Source organism: Cheilinus undulatus, linkage group 15 (assembly GCF_018320785.1).
Source record: "Cheilinus undulatus linkage group 15, ASM1832078v1, whole genome shotgun sequence".
NCBI lineage: Eukaryota > Metazoa > Chordata > Actinopteri > Labriformes > Labridae > Cheilinus > Cheilinus undulatus.
In genome coordinates, this window is record NC_054879.1 from 6666993 (window position 1) to 6691102 (window position 24110).

Below are 24110 nucleotides of genomic sequence, written 5' to 3' on the forward strand. Positions count from 1 at the left end.
CAAGGGTCTTATTTCTATTTTTACTCCTCTTGAGGTTTTGCATGAGCTCTTGAGTGAAACATTTGCGTTATCTAATTGGTCAGGGTAGTTAAGTAGTTACGTGGGTAGTTATAAGGGTAGTTTCATGCGAGGGACCCAGCTCCAGATCCAAGAACACTTGGTCCGAAATCTGGCTTTATTTGGTCAGCCAGGTCCTAAGCTGGTGTGGGGTGGAAGTCATGTACACAGTCATGGTACGTGGAACATATGAACCATGTCGTGGATATGTGAAGTTATAAAGGTAATTCTAAATGCCTCCTGTCCCTCAAAATCCCATTCTATACATGCAGCTAGGGCTTAAATCGTCACTGAGTTGCATTTACTGTCATCTAATGTCCCACCCACATCATTTCCTGATTGGCTAGGATATCAAGAGTTCTAGCCAATCAACACTGCAGCCTTTGAAAACCGAGACCAACCTGAAGTGCGTTCTCCTGTGTTGGCTCATGAAGGTAATACAGGAAGATAAAAACATTACGATCCTCCACAGTGAAATCCCTAAAACACCAGAATCCTACAACGACAAAAACACCAGAATCTCTACAACGACAAGTCTGCCCAGTTTCACAGTTAAACCACAGAAAATGCCTGAAAAGTAAACTTTGTTTTGGCGCTACGTTAAGCTGCTGTGTACGTGGACAGGGTTTATTAGCCAAATAAACTCGCCTTGAACGTATTCATCTATACCAATTCAAAATTTTCTAAGTTTTTTGCTGTAATTAAAAATCTGTTTCAAATAGCAGTTATCAGTTTTATGAGCAACTAATAACTGGTACAGGTACTGATCGCAAAAAAAAAACTGCTTAACACTAATAAAAATGGTTTTAAATGTATTTTTTGTCATTGCAAAAAAGGTACCGTAAAAAATCTGTACCAGAGGAGACTTTCAAAACTTAAAACTTCAGTGAAAATCTATGTAGTTAAGAAAACCTTTTTTTCTAGGTAGAAAAAAGCACTGTGACAACAAACAACATAATCTAACCAAATTACCTTGTACAAATAGGGCTTTATCTGATTTTTTTTCCCAAATCTTTAGGCATTAAAAGCCATGTTGATCAGCCTCTATATAAAACCACCACACCTAATTACTGAAAATCTTATTCAGACTGGACTAGTATTATCAGAGGCTGCGTGTGTGCTGAAACATGATAGGTAGTTTGAGAGAGCCCAGGATTAGCATCACCTGGGGATCCCTGATAATCTGTAATAAGTGTGGATGTCAGTGTTTTTGATCCCGTGAGAATTGACCGCGCCTGTAATGTGTTTGCTCTCGTGTTTGACCATGAAAACAGATCAGTTTGTCTCACTGGAGATTTCTTTTGGCCTGTAGTAGATTTCTTTTTTGATTTCTGCAACTCTTTTCTGGTGGACAAAACAGAGGCTGCGTGGAACCTTGAAAACCAGATTATTCCATTTTTTGCTCAAAGATAATATTAATTTCCCTTTCAGTTTTACTGTCCAAAAACACACTTCTGCTCTGCACCTATCCTCTCTTAATACACCAAGCACTTTTCTGACCCTTCCTCCTACTGCTTCCCTTAACCAGCTCCAGCCTAGTTTATGTCAATATTTTTCAGCAGTAGGTTGCATAAATCGTTCAAATAAAACAGCTCTTATTTTGTTGATGCATATCACAATGTTCCAAATAGAGCGCAGAATAAAATAATCCATAGCATCGGCTGTAGAAAAACACTGAATTGATCCTGATTAAAATGAGAAGCCTCATCCCAATAAAACGTATTAACATGAGGAACCTAACAGCTCTCTCTGTTCACTTGCAGATGGACCTGCTCTGATAGGTGTTGGATGCTACTTCAATGCATGTGCTTAGGGGGGAGAGCTAGGGAAGCTCATTCACTTGTTCGCTGACGGTGAACAGCAAACTAAAGAGTTGAACATGATGGACATGAGTTGCCCTTTTAAATAGAATTAAAAAGTGAGAGACTTTGCTTGTCCAGTGCAAATGTGCCACCCTAAACACACCAATAATGCTGCAGATAAAACAGCTTCCATCACTGATACGATTCAGGTTCAGAGTATTGGGTACTGGCGGACTGGGAGAGTTGTACTTACGCTGACTTTGAAGGCTTGGACTGTGTTGTCCAGCAGCAGTACGTTGCACACAACCTGTGTGTGCTGCCTGTCTCGCTCCAGCTCCGTCGCCCGGACATTGTAGGATCTGCCAGCAGGCAAGCGGAAGCGCGCGCTCATCACGCTCCTACCAGGGTCTGCAATGAACCAAACACACAGCAGAGAGGAGGGAATGAGACATGAGCTGGAACAGCCACACACAAAAAAGAAACCTGGAGCATATTTTATGGACGCTTGTAATGTGCACACTCAAATTGACAATATGAGTGTGCAGAACTGAGAAAAACACTTGAGCAAAGGCCTGGTCCAGCTACAAAGAACATAGTACGCCAGCAGACATGATGTAGAACATGTTCTCTGATGAAGGCAGCCACATAGAGAGACAAGCCTGTACAAGCAGAGAGAAGCAGCAACGACTGAGTGCTTCATAAGAAAAGAATGTCAATGAGTAGGCAAGCTGCAGATTCCCTACCGGGGGATGTGGAAAATGAATAGCACTAAAACACTCACAAGCTACAATACAGTGTGAAAAATACCATAGTAAAAGAATTTCAAGTGTATGCCAACATCCTCCCTTATTTCTTTTTCAATGTAATGATATTTAAGAGACTACTGCAGGTTACTAAAGAAGCTAAACCATGGTAAGGAGATCCTAGTTTTGCCATGGTGAAGCTTTTATGAGATGCCTGCAGCATGCCCCGGTGAAAGTGATCGGTTAAGTGATTGGTTGGCACATCATGGCAGTAGTATTCTCTTGCTGTTATTGCACATTTAGAAATATATTACTGTTTGTTGCACAGCAAGGGTTTACAGCAAAAGCAGCTACTCAGTTCTTTGATTAAAGTTTAAACGAGTTACTTCTTATTTCTATTTGAGTAGATTTTACAGCCCAGTACTTTTACTCCTACTTAAGTACATTTTACTGAAGTAACTGTACTTGTACTTTAGTATAACAGTTTTATACTCTTTCCACCTGCAGTACTGACCTAAAAGCAAGCATTCACTCTCTGACAGCAGGAGCGGTAGTCTGCTTGCCAGTTAAAAGATTCTTCCTACACTCACTAACCAACAGATGATGTTTTAAAGGTTTGATACCATGCAGTATTGAAATACAGCATTGTTACGGCATTGGCATTGTCTGGTAAAGTGCTCAGACGGTTGCTCCTATCAAGTCTTCCCCTTTTGATCTCTACCCATTTTCACTGAAGCACACAGCAGTACTCATGTTGGCACATCCCACAAAGAGAGAGAGGCAGGGTGAGAAGAACCTCATTTGCATTTAAAGAGACACCCCAAAACCATTCTGGTAAAGGCTGTTAAAGCTGGTTTATACAGGGTTAATAACCTCCTCTGGTACTCCATCCCTACTATATTTTGACCAAGGCACAGCAAATGTTTCAGTAGACCATAGAGGGCTGAGTTCAAAGGTGGAAAAGGGGTATGGTGCGTTTTCTTTAAGGAAGTTACTGCACCTTGTGAAAGAACAGTCTGGCTCACCACACACTAAACCATGTTCTGTTAAATTGGCTGTGGCTTATATTTGTAGTATTTAAAGAAAAAGGGTATAGTAAGAGAGATTTATTTTTCTATGGAAAAAGTAAGTTGGTTTAATGTGCTGTGCTTACCATCGGCTGATGGAAGCTTCATATTTGCAGGTATGAATGTGTCACAGTCCTCTCATCCTAACAGCTAAAGAATGGCCTTGAAGACCTGTATTTATATGCAGACGTTTCCATGTCAAATCTGGACTGTCTGCTTAACCTCAATAAGATTGAAAGCTCTGAAAAGCATGTCGCGTAAGGATATCTGAAACTTTCACATGCTCCTTCTGTTTTATGCAGATGCAGTGCTGTTTTTGGTGTTTTAGTATTTTGTTGTGTAGCATATGCCTCTTCAGTGGGATTTGTGCCCTCCCTGTCCACCTCCCCCCTATTTTTTTATTCTTTGGTGATCTGTCTTGACAGGAGACATAATAACCCCCACAAGGGTCACGGCCCCGTCATCAGGAGCTGCTGTATTTGTAACGATGGCTCTGTGTGAGCGTATTTGTGTGTGTGTGTATAGTATATATGGAGGGCTCGCTGCGTCTCTGAGCTGCTTGTCACTATACATCAGCACAAACCCCCCATGACCACTGGCAGATGGTGCGCACACTGGGTACGTTCACACATACACATACGTATCTATACTTGGTGTCGCTGCTAACTTCAGCAAAACGCTTCCATTCTCACATCCAGACATTCAAAAACATGAGATTATTACATCTTTGGGGTTTTGATTTGCACACTATAAGGTATTTATGTTATGTATGGTATGAGGGTGGATGTCTCAAGCACGGAAAATACAGACAGCCTAACTGAGGAGGAGCAAAAGGAAACTATCAACCATGCAGCTAATGATGCAATGATAAAACATAATCAATATCAATAATGTCACTTGGATTATATCAGCTTGGGCTTTCAGACCTATACGGAGTTTTGCAAATGACCTACCATGTATCATCAGTTTCATAGTGCTTGCATGGTATCAAGATCACCCCCACTAATGCATAAGAAGATGTTGCTGTTATGTTAAATTGTGTGCATGTCAGTGAAGAGAAAAACACTTCAGGTACATGCACACGTAGCTTAAATCTACAGCTACACTCTGGACAACTCCATGACTATGAAACCACAGAAGCAAGTGTAAAATAGTCAGATTTTTGCCAACGTTACAGAGACGATGATATAACTTCTCAAGCCCCTTTGACACATGAGACTAAATTCCACTTGTCCCCAACAAATTCACACTTGTCCCTCACAGCAGGAAGATTTCCTGCAGTTTTGCCTGTCAGTCATGGTGGGGTGGGGGAAGGGGAAAATACAAAGGGGCAAGGAGGGAAATGTCAGGGTAAAATCAGGGTTTAAAAGAATTCTACTGTTTGTGTTCACGAATGCAGCCCCACTGGTTAAATTCAGGAAATTTTAGGACTTTTGTGCCAGTGTGAATAGAGCTTATAAAAAGAGTTTTACATGTTTATACAGCTTTACACATTTATATTCTCCAGTCTAGCAAACTGTTAGCTTGTTAGTTTGCTTACAATGCTTGTTGTCAATTATAGATGGTTAAATTGTCTTTATCTAATCAACTATGATAAGGATGTCATAACACGAGAATCTAAAAACTTTATAAGAAACTAAAATTAAAACATTTTGATATCTGCTTTATTAAACAGCAACAAGTGTGCACATTTTTTGAATCCAATAAAGGATGATTTTGTGTTTTGAATTCCAAAAATTTGAAACTCCGGCACACTTTGGAAATATGGAACACACCAATTGTAAAAATCAGGGCTGATGCCAGTACTGATGTTTAAAATGACAATCAAGCAGACGGCTGATATACATATCAATGTTTTTAGCTACTTCTTTTGGTGTCAAAACTCCCAAATTTACAGCTATTCTCTCATGTTTGATCATGACAACAAATCAGAGTTTGTCCGACAGATCACATTTTCTGTTCAATAATTAATCACTTCTCTAAATCAGCTGTAAGGTGCTAAACGCCAGCATTAAATTGATAGGAGTCAACAGATAAACAATGGCTACTGACACTCAGGGATGCACAGATACTGTTACCAGTAAGGAATGGGTGGTAATACAGTAAAGCCATATCCCAGGGTATTAAAACATCACCACGGTATTGTATGTCATGAGGACCGTGCTGCATAATGAGCACACATCTATAATAAATGTCTTGAGAGTGTGTGTCCATTGCCACCAGCAGCACCACTGTCGGTGTGTGAAGAGACTTTAAAAGTGATCAAAGAACTCTTGTTATTGATGTTCTGCTGATCTGGCAAACTATAAACGCAAATCGCCATAACTTCACGCGCCATGGCACAGCACGGCTGGCACCATAGTATGGTCTTCTTTAGTCAAACTGTAAAAGCCAAACTGTTAAAGTGTACCAGTGACAGCAGTGTGATCCAAGACAACGTAAGTTTCAAAACACAGTCAGAATATGAGCCTACAATGGCTGTAAGCGATGTGTCAGGGCATCTGTAGTATAAACTGTACAGAGACAAAATGTTGCCCATGTTTTTTTACAACTCATATCTCTCCCATGCACCTGTCTTATCGAATTGATACATCTTTTGTTGTGGCTTTTTAAAGTTTCAGTACTTTTTGATACTATGGATCATATACAACAGAGAATTTGCCAGTAAAACATGCAGAAACTCCACAAACAAATGCGCCAGATCAACACCAGACTTTCCTGGAATCAGCCCTGTTGACATACATTGACACATCAGGAAATAATAAGACATTTACAGAAGTAGCAGATTTTTATGTGCTGTTTAGTATTACTTTATTCTAACCCTTTAGTACACCAGACTGCTGACAGAGATTTTAATGAGGTAGGAGAGGCAACCTCTGAGACAAACTTGGGGATGTTAAGGGAGTCTTGCACTAAAAGACGCAATAAAAAAAATGTCTGTATTAGCAATCGTGTTTCTTTAACATGAATTGGTTCTGATTTTTAAAATCAGTGCTTTTCCAGCTGAATCAGAACACTATCAAGTTTCAAAAATTTTGAAACCCCAGCTGAATCACATTTTCTGATTAAAAAAAATCAGCAGAGTTCATCCAGAGATGCCACCTCATGTAAGGCTTTTTTCTGCATATCCAAATAAAATATGTTGGTTTCTCGCTCTGCTTTATTGTTACTTATGACTCCGCTCCTCTTTCTCTACTTGATATGCATAAAATCTTGGCTGTAAACTTGTTTATTGATTTTGCATGTGTAATTTTCTTTAAAGCAGCCTTCTGGCTTTTGATTGGCATGTTGTCAGTTAGGTTCATAATATACCCTGCAGGATTAAACCGAATAAAGTATGATCTTGAATTTGAAAAGCTGCCATGATAAAAGAGGAGAAAAGAGCACGCATGATTACACAGGCAAAGCTGTCAAAAAAAGAGGAAAATGTGGAGTGTAGTAACAAAACTATCACTTAGATCAGTGATACTCATCGTGTGGCTCTTTTGTGACTATTTATTGCTCTTTTATGTCTTGATTTGAAATATTTTTTCCCCAGAAAACCTCAAAAAAGGGAAACTTTCTGCACTGATTCAACATTTTTTTTTGCCACTTCTCACCGATTTAAGCTGCCTTTTGCTATTAACTACCACTTTTTTCCTACTTTTTTGCCCATTTTTGCCATTTTTTAATCCATTTTTTGCCACTTTTTTTAATGTTTGTCACTTTCATGCCATTTTCACCCATTTAAGCTGTCTTTTCCCATTAAATGCCCCTATTTCCCTTCTTTTTTGACAATTTTGACACTTTTTTCCAACTTTATACCTGTTTTTTGCCACTTTTATCTCATTTTGCTCTTTTACACAATTTTTTCTCCCCATTTTCACCCATTTAAGGTACCTTTTGTCATTAAATACCACTATTGTCCTTGGTTTTGCCCATGTTAGCCACCTCTTTTAGCCACTCTCATCCCATTTTTGCCCTTTTTCACCATTTTTTTCCACTTTTCACCCATTTAAGTTACCTTATGCCATTACATACCACTTGTTACTTATTTTTTCCCCATTTTTGCCAATCTTGACTGCTTTTTGCCCGTTTCAGTCACTTTTCACTCATTTTTTTTCCCCACGGTTTTGCCACTTTTGGACCATTTTACGCCAACTGTAACTCATTTTTTTGCTACTTTCTGACCCTTTTTCCACTTTTCCTCCCCATTTTCACCCCTTTTTGTTGCATTTTGACCATTTTTGCTTCCTTTAACTTATTTTTAATGCCACTTCAAGCCATTTTTGCCACTTTTCACCACTTACAATGTGGCTCTTGCAAAGGTATTTTTCAGCAGTTTGGCTCTTTGGTTGAGCAGGGTTGAGTAACACTGACTTAGATACTAAAACAATAACAAAATACACTAATTTTGATTAGTACCGGTATCATTAGTACCAGTACCATAAATACCAGGCCAAAGTCCAGTAGCTGGAGAGGTGCCAGATCACTTCCTGAGCACTGTCAAAGTGCCCTTGAGCAAGGCACTGAACCCCCAACAGCTCACAGCAGCCATCAACGAGAGCAGCAAGGCCATCACTGCCAATTTAAACCATTTGAGTGTAAACTGTGAATTTCCCTTCAGCGATTAATAAAGTATGACTTTACTTTACTTGACTTACTTGACTTCACTTTACTTCAGTTTCAATGTCTGATCCTGAACAGGTAAGAAGGTCTAACATCTCCAGTGTCAACATCCTTTGGGAAATAATGAGTGTGGATGTGGGTGAAGCACAGCGTGGGTTAAGGCTCAAAGGGTTGATTGGAGTTTGAAAGATGTACCCGGCAGGGACGCTCTGACAGAGACGAGCTGCTGAGCTGTGTTACAGGAAGTGTAGGTGGTTGAATGCTAGCAGGTAGTATCAAACCAAGCGTGACGCTAGCCATCCTGCAGAGATCGATACTTTCTGACTGCCAACAGAACTGCTGCACACCCGCACAGGCAGGCACACATGTTTAAGCACAGGCACGCACACTCACAGGCGTACATGCATACTGACGCAGCCACAGCAATGTCAGCTTGGGAAATGGAGCGAATGGGCTGGAGAAACGAACATGAAGAAACACAGAGATGAAGCCATGCAGAAGGAAGGAAGGAAGGAAGGAAGGAGAGTGAGAGATGGAGGGAGGGAGGGAAGGAGAGAGAGGGAGGGACAGTCTCCTATCACTGCCTCACACTGCAGGGCTACAGGATACATAGATGATGAGGTCTGACACACAGACTCTCTCCACAGGCTGACTCGGCCTCCCTACTCTCTATGTCCTAACATTTTTATGCCATGCAGCTGAGGACAGTTTAGAGACCACTGAGCAGAGTGCAGCAACATCTCTGTGGTGTGCAACCATTTAACCACATTTCATCCTATGCAACACCACTGTATGAAACTGAAAAAGACTGGGATACTAAAACAAAAAGACAGTTTTAAGGCTTGCACCGATATTCTTCTTGTTCAGTCTTATATTAATAATCTGCTCTTGTTTATATTATTGGTTCTGCTCTGCTGTACCCATCACAATCCTGCTCCATTGTACCATTTTCTATTCTGCTCCATCCTATTCTCCATGTTCTATAATTTTCTGCTCCACTGTGTTCTTTTCAGTTTTTCTCTGCTGAGCTGGACAGGGCAGCCACACTCCCCTGAGAGAAGCCTCCGGAACTCCGGAAGCACGCTACCATTATTGCTTCCTGCAGTCAGCAGAGCTTACAAACAGGCAGGAGAGTGTGTGTACCCCCGTATGTGTGTGTGTTGACCCTAAAGCTTCCCCTCAGTGGTGGGCTCCTCTGGCTCTCTCAGCTTATTGCAAACACAGACGAGCCGGGAGCCTTCCTGTCTGTATACACAGATATACACATATACGAGCACACCCAATGAAACATGCACATAGATATAAACACACATTATCTAACAGCATCTTCCTGGCTTCACTGAACCTACAAGCACACAACAAAACATCAAAACAAGCACAACTACAAAAGTCATCTGAAGATTACCTACTGAACTATGAATCTCCTCATATTTTTAGTCATTCTTACAGAACTTTAGTCTTCTAAGCTGAAGTTAAACAATATTCAGCTGCCTCTCCCAGTTCAAATAAAGGCCGACTGCTGAACTTCATTTGCCCTATACATATCTATTTATACCCCTATTTTCTCAAAAGGAACTCCAAAGATATGCAACGTATATTTTTTTTCCCTGTCCCTTTTTGTTGCTTAGAAACAATTGAAATAAGAGGCTAGCAGTTAGTATTCCCAGATGAGTTATACATCAGCGTTAACTAGGCCACAGAGGAACAGGTGGTCAATTACGGATGTGTGGCAGCATAGAAGCATCTCTGTGTGTTTGTAGATGGCTTGTGATGGCTGAGATTTCACAATAGATGACAAAAAAAGAAAACACCATTAAGGGCCCCAGAGGTCTTTGTTTCTATTTAGATGTGCATGATTTGCCAGCTAAACAATTAAAGTCAGTGCCATAGCCGGTCAGTTAAATTTAAAATTCAGTTACAGCTCCAATAAATAGAACTTTTGCACTGATATGTCTATAACAATTGAAAAATAACTACCTTGCCCAGGTACAAAGATTGTTGTACCTTGCCCAGGTACAAAGGTACAAAATCTATTATGTAAAGAAGCTACAACCTTGGCATCTTATTTTTGAACCATTTTCAACACTGAGACAGCTTTTTTTCAGCTGTCAACTTGTAAAACATTTTTGTCTTTGGCTATGTTTTAACTATTGTCTCTCTCCTGCTCTTTTGTCCTAAAAAGCTTATAAAACATCAACCCTGTGGTGCACAGTCAAGCTCTAAACATCCTTTTTTTCTCAGGATAACCTTTGAGAATATGTGTGCTGCAGGAATGTCACTGGAATTTAAAAAAAGTTATGGGACAATAAAGACAAAAGAAAACTTTTCAGAAAATAAAACTCAAAAATTTCTATGTATTAAGCAGTAAATATTAAGACTTAGAGTTTGTTTTTTGCACAAATTTCTTCTCCCATCACTCTGAGAAAAAAAAAAATTTAAAAAAAATACACAATCTTTCTACAACAAAAAATCTTAAAAATGTTCACATTTTTACAATAAAAAGTCTTTGCTCTTTTAGGAATTTGAGCCATTCAAAGCAGTTCCTGTCTGCAGTGACAAAGAGAGACACATTACAGCCTCTCTGTGTCTTTTTCTCTCCATCTTGAGTCATTCAGGTTCTCTTCTTCAGTCTGTGCAAACGCGCTGCTCAGCAAAGCATGGCATGACAACGGAACAACCTGCCATTGGTTGTCACAGCCCAATCACAATGCATTCTGGGATACAGACAGACAATATGGCAGCAGGCTAAGCCTGCTAGCTAAAGAAACGATTAAAAAATTGATCATAATTGGATAAAAAGGCGTCCAAAATCGGAGTTACTGCATTGAGTGCAGTCACATTCATGCATGGACACTGTCATTAGAATGGCACAGCAGAGGGAATAAAAATAAGTGCTTATGATTTATGGTTCAGAAGTTATTTAACTTTAAACAACACATGCTACTTCTTGTCTTACATGAAAATGCCATCTTCAGGGGGTTGAAAGTATCTATTCAGGCACTGTGTAGGCATCGGTACCTTTTCAAAGTATCAATTTAGCATCGTATTAGAAAAAATCCAAAGGACACACCCTCTTCCACTGCTTGCCTTTGCATAAATCAGATTTTACATTAGTTGCTTGGGAACATCCCTTGTTTCTATGTGTTTCTGACATTTAGAAAAACAGAAATATGGCTTGTACTGCACAACGAGTGGAGGTCTCTACTGGTATGAAAACACTCTAGCAAGGCTTAACCTTTTGTTATATTTCAGCTATTTGGCAGCTTTTTTATCTGCTCTCCCCACTGCAAATATAGTCTCCCTTCATCTTCATATCTAGCCCTTTCTACAACCATACACGTCTCATCTCATTCCCCACCCCTTCTCTTTCAGTGTTTCCTCATCTTCCAACATCAGAAAACTCCCATGATCCCTTTAATTCTCTTTAATTTATGTAGGGCAAAAGCAGCAGCAGACAGAGGGCTGTTTCATGTCTGCATGTGTTTGTGTCTGTAATTGACAGATTCAAACAAAGCGTTTCAAATGTGTCTGTGTGGGGGAGGAGGGGTGCCGGTGAAGTTGCAGCTTAAGGAATGTGGGCAGCGAATGACCTCTGGCCTCCTTTAGGGATAGCCATATGTGGCCCTGGCTGATGGTAAAGCCATACAGTGCAGCTTGTAATCTGATTGCTAAAGTCTCCAAGGAGAAGATGAGAAAGACGGGAGAGACATCAAGACTCACTAACAGTACAATAAAGTTTTACGGCTTTAGGGTCAACAGAATCACTCTACAATGTCTTTCCTCCATATCTGCTACCTATAATTAGTTTATTCTCCTTGTTCTACAGCCAATGCTGGACATGCAACAGCAAGTAACAACAGAGATTGTCAGGGATGGCAGGAGAAGCTCTCACACTGTGGACCTTTAAAGTTTACAACAAATATTCCCCATCAGAGGAGCAAGAGCTGAGAGTAATTTGGGTGTGAATTTAAGCTGTCTAAACCAGTTTATTTGGGTCATGTTTGTAAAAAATCTACAACTGTTTGTGGCTCACTCAGGGGAAGAAGCTTTATTATACAAGGCAAAAATCTTTAACATTCATTAAGACCCGACGATGACAGAAACTGGTCAGAAAAATGGACAGGACTGGGCTCAGTTAAGATGAGAGGTCGTAGTGAAGCTGTGCACAGATGGTGAAGTTCTTCTGCGCTAAAGTCTTGGTACCTTGTTAAAATCAAATTAAACAAAAAACATAGTTCTCTCTCCATCTCTCTAGATCAGTCATACTCAACGTGTTGCTCTGGAGCCACATGTGGCTCTTTTGTGATGATTTGTGGCTCTTTTATGCCTTAATTTGAAAAACTATTCCCTAGAAAACCTTAGAAAAGGAACATTTTTACCTCAGAAACTGTCTATTGCAAGTCACATTAATCAGTTTGTTTCCCAAGCTTGTACGATAATCTTTAACAGTCAATCTTTATTGTTTTTTCTGTACATTCTCACTGCCCTTATTTGCAATTTTTGCCTTTTTTTTTCCTTTTTTGCCACTTTTAATCCATTCTCACTGGATTTAGTTCATTTTTGCCACTTCTTTTTGCCACTTTTATTACATTTACGCTGCATATGGCCATTAAATGCTACTTTTTCCCACTTTTGCTCATTTTCCCACCTTTTTCCTCCTTTTTTTTCCATTTTACTCACTCTTCACTCAGTTTTTGCCACTTTCTGGTCATTTATGCCATCTGTAACTCATTCTTTGTAATTTCTCACCCATTTTTGCCACCTTTTTTCCCCATTTCCGTAACTTTTTACCCAGGTTTTGCCATACTGTACCTATTTGTTTTTGCCACTTTTCGCTACTTCAATTGTGGCTCCTACAAAGGTATTTTTTCAACAATTTGGCTTTTTGGTTGAGCAGGGTTGATTAACACTGCTCTAGATAAATCCTGCCCTCTCTATCAGCTTCTCTCCGCAGGGCAGTGTTTGCTGAGCATACAGCTGCTGCCTGGTGTTTGTGCGCTGTGCAGCACATCCTTTCAAAAATGTGCAAAAATGTGCCTCATTCAAATCATTTATTGCAGCATATTAACCTGCTCCTTTAATTACAAATAATAATAAAAGATGGGTGAAATTGTGATTAGATATTTTAATTGGAAATATTGCAAATAGGTAGTTCCAAAATTCTCTTGAGTATATGTCATTTTCAGATTCACTGTCAACTTTTTCAACTGAGCCTATCCTCCTTGTCATTGCACTTCAGTGCAACACAAGCAAACAACTTCCTGTTTTTAAATGCCCCTGTTTTCCACAAGGTAAACTATTAAAAGTTTTCCAATAAATCTACCAGGAATAGATGCAATGAAAGGAGAGTTTTATTTATCTAAAATAACAGCACACTGTTTATCTGCACTATTAAAAGAAGCACAGCTAAAACTAATGCCATTAAGATAGGCTCTAGCCCTGTTGCTTCAAACTACAGTGATTAATTATGTCATTAGCATTACATGTGTTTGACAAGTCAAATGGGTTACACCAACAAGGATGTAAAAGGATTGCGGCCTTAAGCACTATTCCTATAGGATTACCTGGAAACCTCTGATGATTTGGGAATTACCTCCTGGTGTCAGTGTTTGGCGCTGCCCATTCACACTGGATAAGTGAGGTCTGTTATAGACTGGAACATATTCACATTTGTAACTAAATGCCAAGGCATGACAGGGGCAGCAAGTAATGCACTGCACTCGTCTTTACAAATGCACAAGGCAAGAATAGCACTTTAGTTTTGCAGGTGGTTAACAAGAGTTTCTATCAGATGACATCCATGCACAAGTCACTCACCCTACCTTTATTAGAAATACATGTTTCAGCATTTTACTTGCACTTAAGAGTCCCTCCTATCCATACACTAGAGCAATGTTACTCAATGCTGCTCAACCAAAGAGCCAATTTGTTGAAAAATACATTTGCAAGAGCCACAATCTTAGTGGTAAAAGCGGCAATTATAAGGTGGCAAAAGTGGTCAAAAAGCAGCAAACACTGGGAAAAATGTGGCAAAAAAGGGCAGAATATGGAAAAAATTTGTGGGAAGTGACCAAAAAATCAGTTAAAACTGACAAAATGTTGTCAAAAAGTGTCAAAAATCTGAAAAAAGGTGGGAAAATGGGTATAAATCAGAAAAAGCAGCAAACACTGGTAGATAAGTGGTAAAAAAGGGGAGAAAGTGGCAAAAATGGGTGAGAAGTGTTAAAAAAATGAGTTACAGGTGGCAAAAATGGTACAAAAGTTGCAAAACCGTGGCAAAACATGAGTGAAAAGTGACTAAAATGGGCAAAGATCAGCTAAAAGGTAGGAAGAAGCAAAACACATCAAAGAGTGGCAAAATGGGAAGTAGGTGGCATTTAATTGCAAAAGACAGCTTAAATGGGGAAAAAGGGCAAAAAAAGGGGCAAAAAATGCAAAAAGCAGGATAAAAGTGTTAAAAAGAAGCGGCGAAAATGGAAATAATGTTTCAAATTAAGACATAAAAGAGCCACAAATAATTACAAAAGAGCCACATGTGGCTCCAGAGCCACGCGTTGAGTATCACTGCATGAGAGTCAAGGAGTCTCATAAAATGAACCCCCTGAGTGACATATTTCAAACCCAAGTTTAACAATTATGAAACATAAAGCTACAGAAAACTGAAATAAGACCAGGCACTGGTAAAAACAAGTGGTAGCAGGCAGAGCTGGAAGACGCTGCATGTATGAAGAGAGCAGAGGTGCAAGTACATGTGTGGATACAAGAAATGAAAGTAATAAAGTTACACAAATCAATATTTTTTTATAAACAAACAATGAAATCATTTGGGAAGGAGAAGCACTATAAATAGCCTTCATGAGCCAAAACCTTTACTTACAACGTACAACCAACATCTGTGTGATTTTTAACCAAAAAAAGGCTGAATAAGTTGCATAAAACATTCAAAAAATAAACAAAATTACGAATTCAAATTACAAATCTGCCAATTAAGACTATGTTGCCTTTATCAGATGACTTTGGTGCATGCTGAAACACAGTCTGTAATTTGCTCTGGAATTTTAGCATCACAAATTACAGACACGGTCTATTCACACAGGACTGAAAACACAGACGTCCTCCACAGCTGTTATAAATTCTCAGAGGTCCACAGGTAATACTAATCTGGAGCAAAAAATACTGTATAATCCCTTACTGGTGAGATATTTTAGATCCAGCCCTATCAGTGTTTGTTCATTCTGGGGAATTCAGGATTAACAAATGTGTATCAGATCTCCTTTTACAGGAACCCAACATGAAAGACGCTCTACTTCACTTTACAAGAAGCACAGTTGTTTCTCTGCTCTCCTCCTGTCTTTTACTCTCAGTATGGCCTGTGAGTCCATTATGCAAATCATAGTCATCAGTGCCAGGGAGCATCCATTTACTTCCACACACACAAACACACACAGAGCCATTCATAAAACCCAACACCTGTCACAGAGAATCCCAGTGAATCAAAGATGCAGATAATGGAGACTGAGAGGCTTTTATAGCAGTGGTGCGTTCCAGCGCTTTCTAAAGTCTACACGGCAGTCGTCTCCTCGAGACGTAACACAAGTCCTCTCACCTGGCCGACTGACAGGTGGGAGGAGGAAACTCCGCCCTCCTGATTCTATATAACTTCTTCTCTAAAACACCCTCAGGGTAAAAGCACATTCCTCTCATCGCACAGGATTCAAAAACTGAAGCCCCGGGCAACTTTAAACGCTATGGTTGCACTTTTTATTATGTAGTTTATAACTTCTGAGTTACATGTGTGGGGTATAGAGATTTGCTATTTGCATTTAACATAAAAAAGGGATTTAAATATTAAGCACATTTTAAAAACAATGATATAATTTAACCAAAGCTGATAAAAATGTGCCTTTAATGCCTGACTTTAACCTTCAAATTCAAGAGCTCTCCCCCAACAACTGAAACTATTTTATTAACACTTAAGTCTGGGTTGGCAATAGCACTTTGAAGATATCTGCTGTAAGAAAACCACAGTTACCACACACTTTCAGAGCAGGTACAGGCATGGGTACTCCATGTCTTGAATTTACATATAGCACAAACGTCGCTGTGGTAACTTGCTAGCAGGGTAAAGGAAACCCACATATTTTGGGTTTCCTGCTTTCAGCAAATCTACTAAGAACCCGTTGGTCTTCTCACAAAATATATATATAAATATATAGATAGTCTATATAAATATATATACTATATACTGCCAAAAGTATTCGCTCACCTGCCTTGACTCACATATGAACTTAAGTGACATCCCATTCTTAATCCATAGGGTTTAATATGACATCGGTCCACCCTTTGCAGCTATAACAGTTTCAACTCTTCTTGGAAAGCTTTCCACAAGGTTTAGGAGTGTGTTTATTGGAATTTTTGACCATTCTTCCAGAAGCGCATTTGTGAGGTCACACACTGATGTTGGACCAGAAGGTCTGGCTCTCAGTCTCCGCTCTAATTCATCCCAAAGGTGTTCTATCAGGTTGAGGTCAGGACTCTGTGCAGGCCAGTCAAGTTCATTCACACCAAACTCTCTCATCCATGTCTTTATGGACCTTGCTTTGTGCACTGGTGCACAGTCATGTTGGAACAGGAAGGGGCCATCCCCAAACTGTTCCCTCAAAGTTGGGAGCATGGAATTGTCCAAAATCTCTTGGTATGCTGAAGCATTCAGAGTTCCTTTTACTGGAACTAAGGGGCCAAGCCCAGCTCCTGAAAAACAAGCCCGCTCCATAATCCCCCCTCCACCAAACTTTACACTTGGCACAATGCAGTCAGACAAGTACCGTTCTCCTGGCCACCGCCAAACCCAGACTCGTCCATCAGACTGCCAGATGGAGAAGCACGGAGAACACCCCCCACCCCCTCCACACACACACACACACACACACACACACAAATGTTTGTAGAAACAGTCTGCATGCCTAGGTGCTTGATTTTATAAAACTGTGGCCATGGAAGTGATTGGAACACCTGATTTCAATTATTTGGATGGGTGAGTGAATACTTTTGGCAATATAGTGTACATTTGAACTTGAAATAAAATTGGGCAAATACTTTTTAGACTCACAAAAACACTTTTTGCTTCTCTGTGGACATTAAAGATCTTAAAAAAATCTAAATTTGCCTTGCTTTTGGTATACTAATTTACAACCTCTGCATTGTGATTCTTATGCAACAAAAATAGAAATCATAGTTTGTCAATATTTCCAATGCTTCACTCTTTTTCAATTCAAAGAAGACGTGAGCAGAGAGAGAGACTGAGTGTACAGTGATGGTCAGCATGTGCTGGTGTACTGTGGCTAAAACAGAGCAGGGATACAGAGAGGTGCTGTTCCCTGATTGCTTCCTGCGTAGTTACACTCTAAAACAGTTACAAACTCACCAAAACATTTGACCTGATGTGAAGACAGATATGAGATTTCATTGGCTAATGCAGAAGACGTGTCTCTCTCCGCTCTGCCCTCCATCACAGCCTCTATCTCCACAAACTCTTTTACCCACCGGTCGGCAAATATGTTTTAAGACTAATTAAAGTCTTAAACATTCAAGCATTAATGTTAGGTGTCTGATACAGACGGATGGAGAGCAGAGGAGAGAGACAGTGATGTTTCCTGCTCCCTTAAAATTTTCTTTTACATCCCAGCCTGCAGACTGATGACATCCTGACAGCCCTGCACAAACACTGACCCATAAAAGAACCTACATAAGAAAAAATCAGAAAATGCAAAGAGCAGATTCACTGCATACCAGGAAACAGCAGATGTTGGTTTTTAAACTAGTATTTGGAACCAATATGGATTTATGATGATGTACAAAATCAGAAGTCAGAATTTCTTGGATAAAACAAGGTGATGAATAAATATAGGCTACCAGAACACAGAGTAGACTTTCCTTATTTAAAAAAGGCATGTCTTTATTTACCTCCAATGCAAGGTAGCTGGAAAAATATACGCATTTCAAACTATACTGCCAAACTGAACCCAGAGATCAGAAATAGGAGAGGGGTGGGACAGTGTTCAGCTCATTTATATAACCACAGGCCCTCATACACACACATAACACACACCCCGGTGCGCACACAGAAAAACAGAAAGCAGAGAAACAGAGATGCAGGTTTGATTAAAGCAGCACATTCCCCTGATTTTTCCCTTCCTGCTGACGCTGGCACCTTTAAATGTTAGCAGGGGTCGTGTTCTGAGCACGCTGCAAATTTCCACCCGCATCCACCTCAGCCCTGCACATTCCTGCCCCACCGGCAGGGAGGCCAGGTGTTCGGCACCGAGCACAAACCCCCTGCTGCTAGGCTAGGTTAGCTGAATAACAACACGCCTACATGAGGACTAGAGCCACACTCACACCTGCTTTCTGTCTAAACTCCTGTCTGTTTTTGTTCAATTCCAAAATAAACATTCAAACAGTGGTTATACAGTGTCAACATAAATGCACCAACCCATCAAACACTGAAAAAAGTTTGATTTTCCTCAAATAACCAAAAGAAGAAAAAAAGTTGCAAAAATAATCAAGTCAGTTGTTGCAGTAAAGAGACTGGTGAAGGTGATGTCAGGTAAATCAATAACTGTAACACTGGCATTTCCATGCTTCACCTCTTGTTCAGTCAGCAAGTCTGTATGCAGCACTGGCTTTTCTTTGCACCTTCTACCCTCAACAGAGTATATTCAGAATAGTATTAACATTTATCAGCTATTTTTAACCACAACATCAGTGAGTTTAACGACAAATACAAGCAGGGAGTGAGTGAACCTTTCTGCATCAGTCAGTGCGTCCAACTACAACTGAACCTTTAAAATCCATCCATCCATGTTCTATACCGCTTATCCCGTTGGGGGTTGCGGGGGGCTGGAGCCTATCCAAACTGTCCCTGGGCGAGAGGCGGGGTACACTCTGGACTGGGCGCCAGTCAATCACAGGGCTGAACCTTTAAAATGTGCAGATAAAATATGTTGGTTTGACTGAAGTCATGCTGAAACTGCGTGTCTCTTAATTTAGCTTAGCAAAGCTCAATAATGCTGTTGGAGATCAACATACTCTTGCATGTTTACTCCTTAATCATATCCTCATCCTTTGGATGGCACATCGAAATGCAAGGGGCTTCATACTTTTGGCCTTTGATACATAAAAGTCTGCTACTTGCTAACCTGCGAGAAATGTTCATTTTAAATGTATTCTTAGTTTAGTTGTTTGATTAAAATGCCTTTCAATTTTAGTCACATTTTAGTCCTTTTTTAAAGTTTTCCTGTCATTAAATCTAGATTTTAAAGACAGAAACTCAAATACAGTTCATCCAGTTTTAGTGAGTATCAAACACTCCTCACATTTATTCATTACTTTTACATCATGACCCTCACTGATCAGCATCAGAGTAAGTCGTTGGTTTGACTTGTTATCAACACATAGGACCAGGCCTGGGTAGTGTTTGGCTGTGTTATATAAACAGTGTTCAATTCTGACTGTTTTTTTTTTTGTTGTTCATTTAAATGCCATATAGTCTTAATCAAAATTTTTCTTAATCAACATGAAGTTTGATCACCAGGAGCCTCCTGATATTGCAGATATTTACAGGAACAATCCACACAAACGCATATCTAATAACTCGATTTTAACATGCTATTCCATGTTAACAATAGACATTACAATCCTTCACTGTTAAAGTTCAAAAAGCTCAAAAAATCAATGAAAAAACTGGTTTGAAAACCTACATTTGCTACAAAAAAAGAAGCCTTTTAGCACCCAAATATGACTTACATAACTTTCATTCAATTTCAACTTAGACAAACTGGGTCAAAGTTGGAGTTTTATAATTAAACAGTAAAATAAGACAGCTATTATGCAGTGTTAAACTACCTGATGCTGATGGTGTGAAAGCAGCTCTGATTGTAGCCTGAATGCAAGAATGTATTCATTCAGATCTTTTTGTGTATTTGGAGAGGCCTTCAGTTGACGGTAATGTGAAAGGTTTAAAGATTCTATATAGAAGGCAAATATTCTATTTTAGACTAAAAAATTAAAATTAAATCTGCTTATATGGCACAGAACAAAAAAGGTAAAGGACGGGCCATCACACAGAACACTTAAATTAAGACATACTTCTTGGCAAGACCGAAATAAAAAATTGTGTGAGTGCCTGAGTGAAGCGCAGAGAGACTGCTAAGCCGGTGACATAGTCATGATGACTACATGATTGACTTAATCTCCTGCACCCTCTGGATGACCCTATTCTCCTATTCTTAGAAGCTATAGCTGTTCAGGCCATGGCGCTCCTAACACTGAACCAACGACTCATCTCATCAAATTTCAGCCTATTTCATGCATTACCATTTTACCGCTAACTACTCAAACCTTTTTTCTAAGTAGCCTTTTATACTCCCTTTCTGCTCTTTGCTGGCAAACAGATTTAGACTGAGGTTGACATTTGAAATGAGACAAAAACAGCCAGTAGAGGAAAGAGTACTAGGAAAAAGGCTTTTATAACCAGTGTAATCTTTTAGCAGCGATACAATAGTCGTCTTCCTGGAATATCTGCACCTATGACTGCTGGTGGAGGATATACTGTTATACTTCTGGTGGATGTGCACACTTTATTGAAGCCAAATATCTTTCTAAAATCCAAAAGCATTTAAAGAGATTTGTAAATTATTTTTTTTACATTTAACAATGACTTCTTAAGGTAGCTCTGGGCAAATCACAATCTAGACTAACATGTAGATCTATTTCTAAAACAGCAGACATAAGAATAAAAAGAAGATGTATTTGAGGAAAAAGTTGCTCACAACATCCCATCAAAAGTAGTAGCACGTTAGCTCTCTACCTCCCAGCAAAAACGCTTTACTTATAGAAACAATCAAACTTTATGATTACCACAAATGCAGACACTACTATGATTTATTTCACAACAGCCAGAACAAACACTTCAAGATACAAACAGAAAGCTGAGCAACAAATCCACTCATATGTAACAAGTAGGTTTCTATCATATGACTAAGAAAACTAATGATACTGATACCGTGTTTTTACACTGTTGACAATGGGGATGCATACTACTATCAGCAAGATACCAGTATCAGCAGATATTCACTCAAAAAGCTTATTATCTTTATAAATGACTGATATATCAACTGTAAATGTAGGATTATATCTTCTGTAAATCTTGGCCTTTATCTACTGTAAATATCGGCCTTGATCTGCTTTAAATATCAGCCTGTATCTGCTGTAAATATCGGCCTATATCTGCTATAAACATTGGCTTTTATCTGCAGTCAATCTTGGCCTTTATCTACTGTAAATATCGGCCTATATCTGCTATAAACATTGGCCTTTATCTGCAGTCAATCTTGGCCTTTATCTACTGTAAATATCGGCCTATATCTGCTGTAAATATTGGCCTTTGTCTGCTGTACCTGTTGTAAATATCGGCCTTTATCTGCTGTAAATAGCTGCCTTTATCTGCCATAAATATAGGCCTTTATCTGCCATAAATTTCTGCCTTTATCTGCCTTAAATATCGTCCTTTATCCACTGTAAATATTGGTCTATATCTGCCTTAAATATCGTCCTTTATCTGCTGTAAATATTGCCCTTTATCTACCATAAATATCGTCCTTTATCTGCTGTAAATATTGCCCTTTATCTACCATAAATATCGGCCTTTATCTGCTGTAAATATTGCCCTTTATCTACCATAAATATCGTGCTTTATCTGCTGTAAATACTGGTCTATATCTGCCTTAAATATCGTCCTTTATCTGCTGTAAATATTGCCCTTTATCTACCATAAATATCGTGCTTTATCTGCTGTAAATACTGGTCTATATCTGCCTTAAATATCGTCCTTTATCTGCTGTAAATATTGCCCTTTATCTACCATAAATATCGTCCTTTATCCACTGTAAATACTGGTCTATATCTGCCTTAAATATTGTCCTTTATCTGCTGTAAATATTGCCCTTTATCTACCATAAATATCGTGCTTTATCTGCTGTAAATACTGGTCTATATCTGCCTTAAATATCGGCCTTTATCTGCTGTAAATATTGCCCTTTATCTACCATAAATATCGGCCTTTATCTGCTGTAAATATTGCCCTTTATCTACCATAAATATCGTGCTTTATCTGCTGTAAATACTGGTCTATATCTGCCTTAAATATCGGCCTTTATCTGCTGTAAATATTGCCCTTTATCTACCATAAATATCGTCCTTTATCTGCTGTAAATATTGGCCTCTATCTGCTGTAAATATTGGCCTAGATCTGCCATAAATATACATTATTTACACTGGTATGTGTTTAAAGGACATTTTAGATCTTTAGAACATTATAGATTGGTTTAGATATTGGTTAATGCTTTTAAAGTAGTTTTTTCACGTGCCTTCTTAAGATGTTTTAAAATTATATTTTTCTGCAATCCCATTGCATCTTCAATTTCTAACCAGTTACATTAATGGCACAGTTATGTGCCTATTTTGTGTAAATTGCAAGATAAAAATGTGACAACATAGGGCCTCATGCATCAGATTTGCCCTAAGATTTTTCTTAAATTTTCCAGAGGAAAAATTCTATGAGAAACGTTCTTGAGATTCATGACATGTCCTTAAACTTTTGATGAATTCCAGGTGCTAGTACTCTTGAAGCGCATGGATTTTTCTCCTAATTAGCATATATGAATGCTCCTGTTATGCCTATCTAAGGGCATCAGACTGCATGGCAGCATGCAAAACAAGAATGCACACAAACATGAGAAGAGAAATAGCAAGGAAATGTCAGCAGTTTATGAATTAAATGTAAAGTGGATGCGGTGCTGCTCCAAATGACACCAAACAAAGAAGATTAAATCATATATCTAGTTCTGTGCTAGTGGTACATTAGGCAAACGCTTGACTGCAAAACTGCTTTTTATTTGCAAAATAATAACAAGTATGTCCCCAGCTTCAACTACAACACCGCCTCTTCCATTTCTCAGAAACATTGCATTTACATATCATTTACATGCACACTTGATCACATAGTTAACTTGCAAACTAGGGACAGAACAGAGCTTTAAGGATGCACTGATGGTTTAGTGGGCTAGACTATAAACAAGTGTGCAGACTGATGTTGGATCTAGTGTAATTAAATCAGGATATTACTCATGTTTAAAGCTAAATGTAAAAACAAAGGCAGAAATTAATTGTCTAGAAGTGTTTATACAAATACAAAAAATATAAACAGAATTTGTAGTATTGCATTTAAGAACTTTTGATACTTCTTAAAAGCCTTTACTTTTGCTAAATTGATGTATCAACTTTTAATACTCTTTCAGACCCTGCAGACACCCTGTTTTTCAATGATACATGCATGTGTAAGTTCTATTTAATGGCCAAACAAAAAGTAGTGCTTTGATTTGAGATATGACAGCAACTATAACACAGTCACAAATGCACTCGTTCTGATTTTATTTACTCCAATTTCATGCATACTGTTCTTTATACCATGAGAATGAGGGCAACGGCATTAAAATTGATGCAATCATAAACCCTGAATTGCTATATGAATTATTCAGACGAGGGGTCTAATAGTATTTGTATTCATATATCACATATCACAGTAACCACACAGCACCCAACGTCCACCCATCCACAATTCTCAGCTATTTGCTAACCTCTATTTATGAGTTTAAAACACTTCAGGATGTATGACTGTAAGTAGATCTTAATAACTCTATATGGAACAAACCTTAACTTAGACTATTGTTAGTTCTGAATAAAAATCTAAATGAATTTGTAGAAATGTAGAAATA

The 24110-nt window shown here is 38.9% G+C and overlaps 1 protein-coding gene across 5 annotated transcripts in view; it reads right to left on the bottom strand.

Annotated features, from left to right (window-relative positions):
- The window catches only part of ptpn4a (protein tyrosine phosphatase non-receptor type 4a), a 131372-nt gene that overhangs the window by 85031 nt on the left and 22231 nt on the right, over positions 1-24110 (bottom strand). For all 5 annotated transcript variants that reach the window (XM_041806988.1, XM_041806984.1, XM_041806985.1 and 2 more), the window contains one exon: positions 2113-2267. In XM_041806988.1, coding sequence (XP_041662922.1) covers positions 2113-2250 — 138 coding nt within the window. In that variant the 5' untranslated portion in view covers positions 2251-2267. The remainder of the gene's footprint in view (positions 1-2112; positions 2268-24110) is intronic.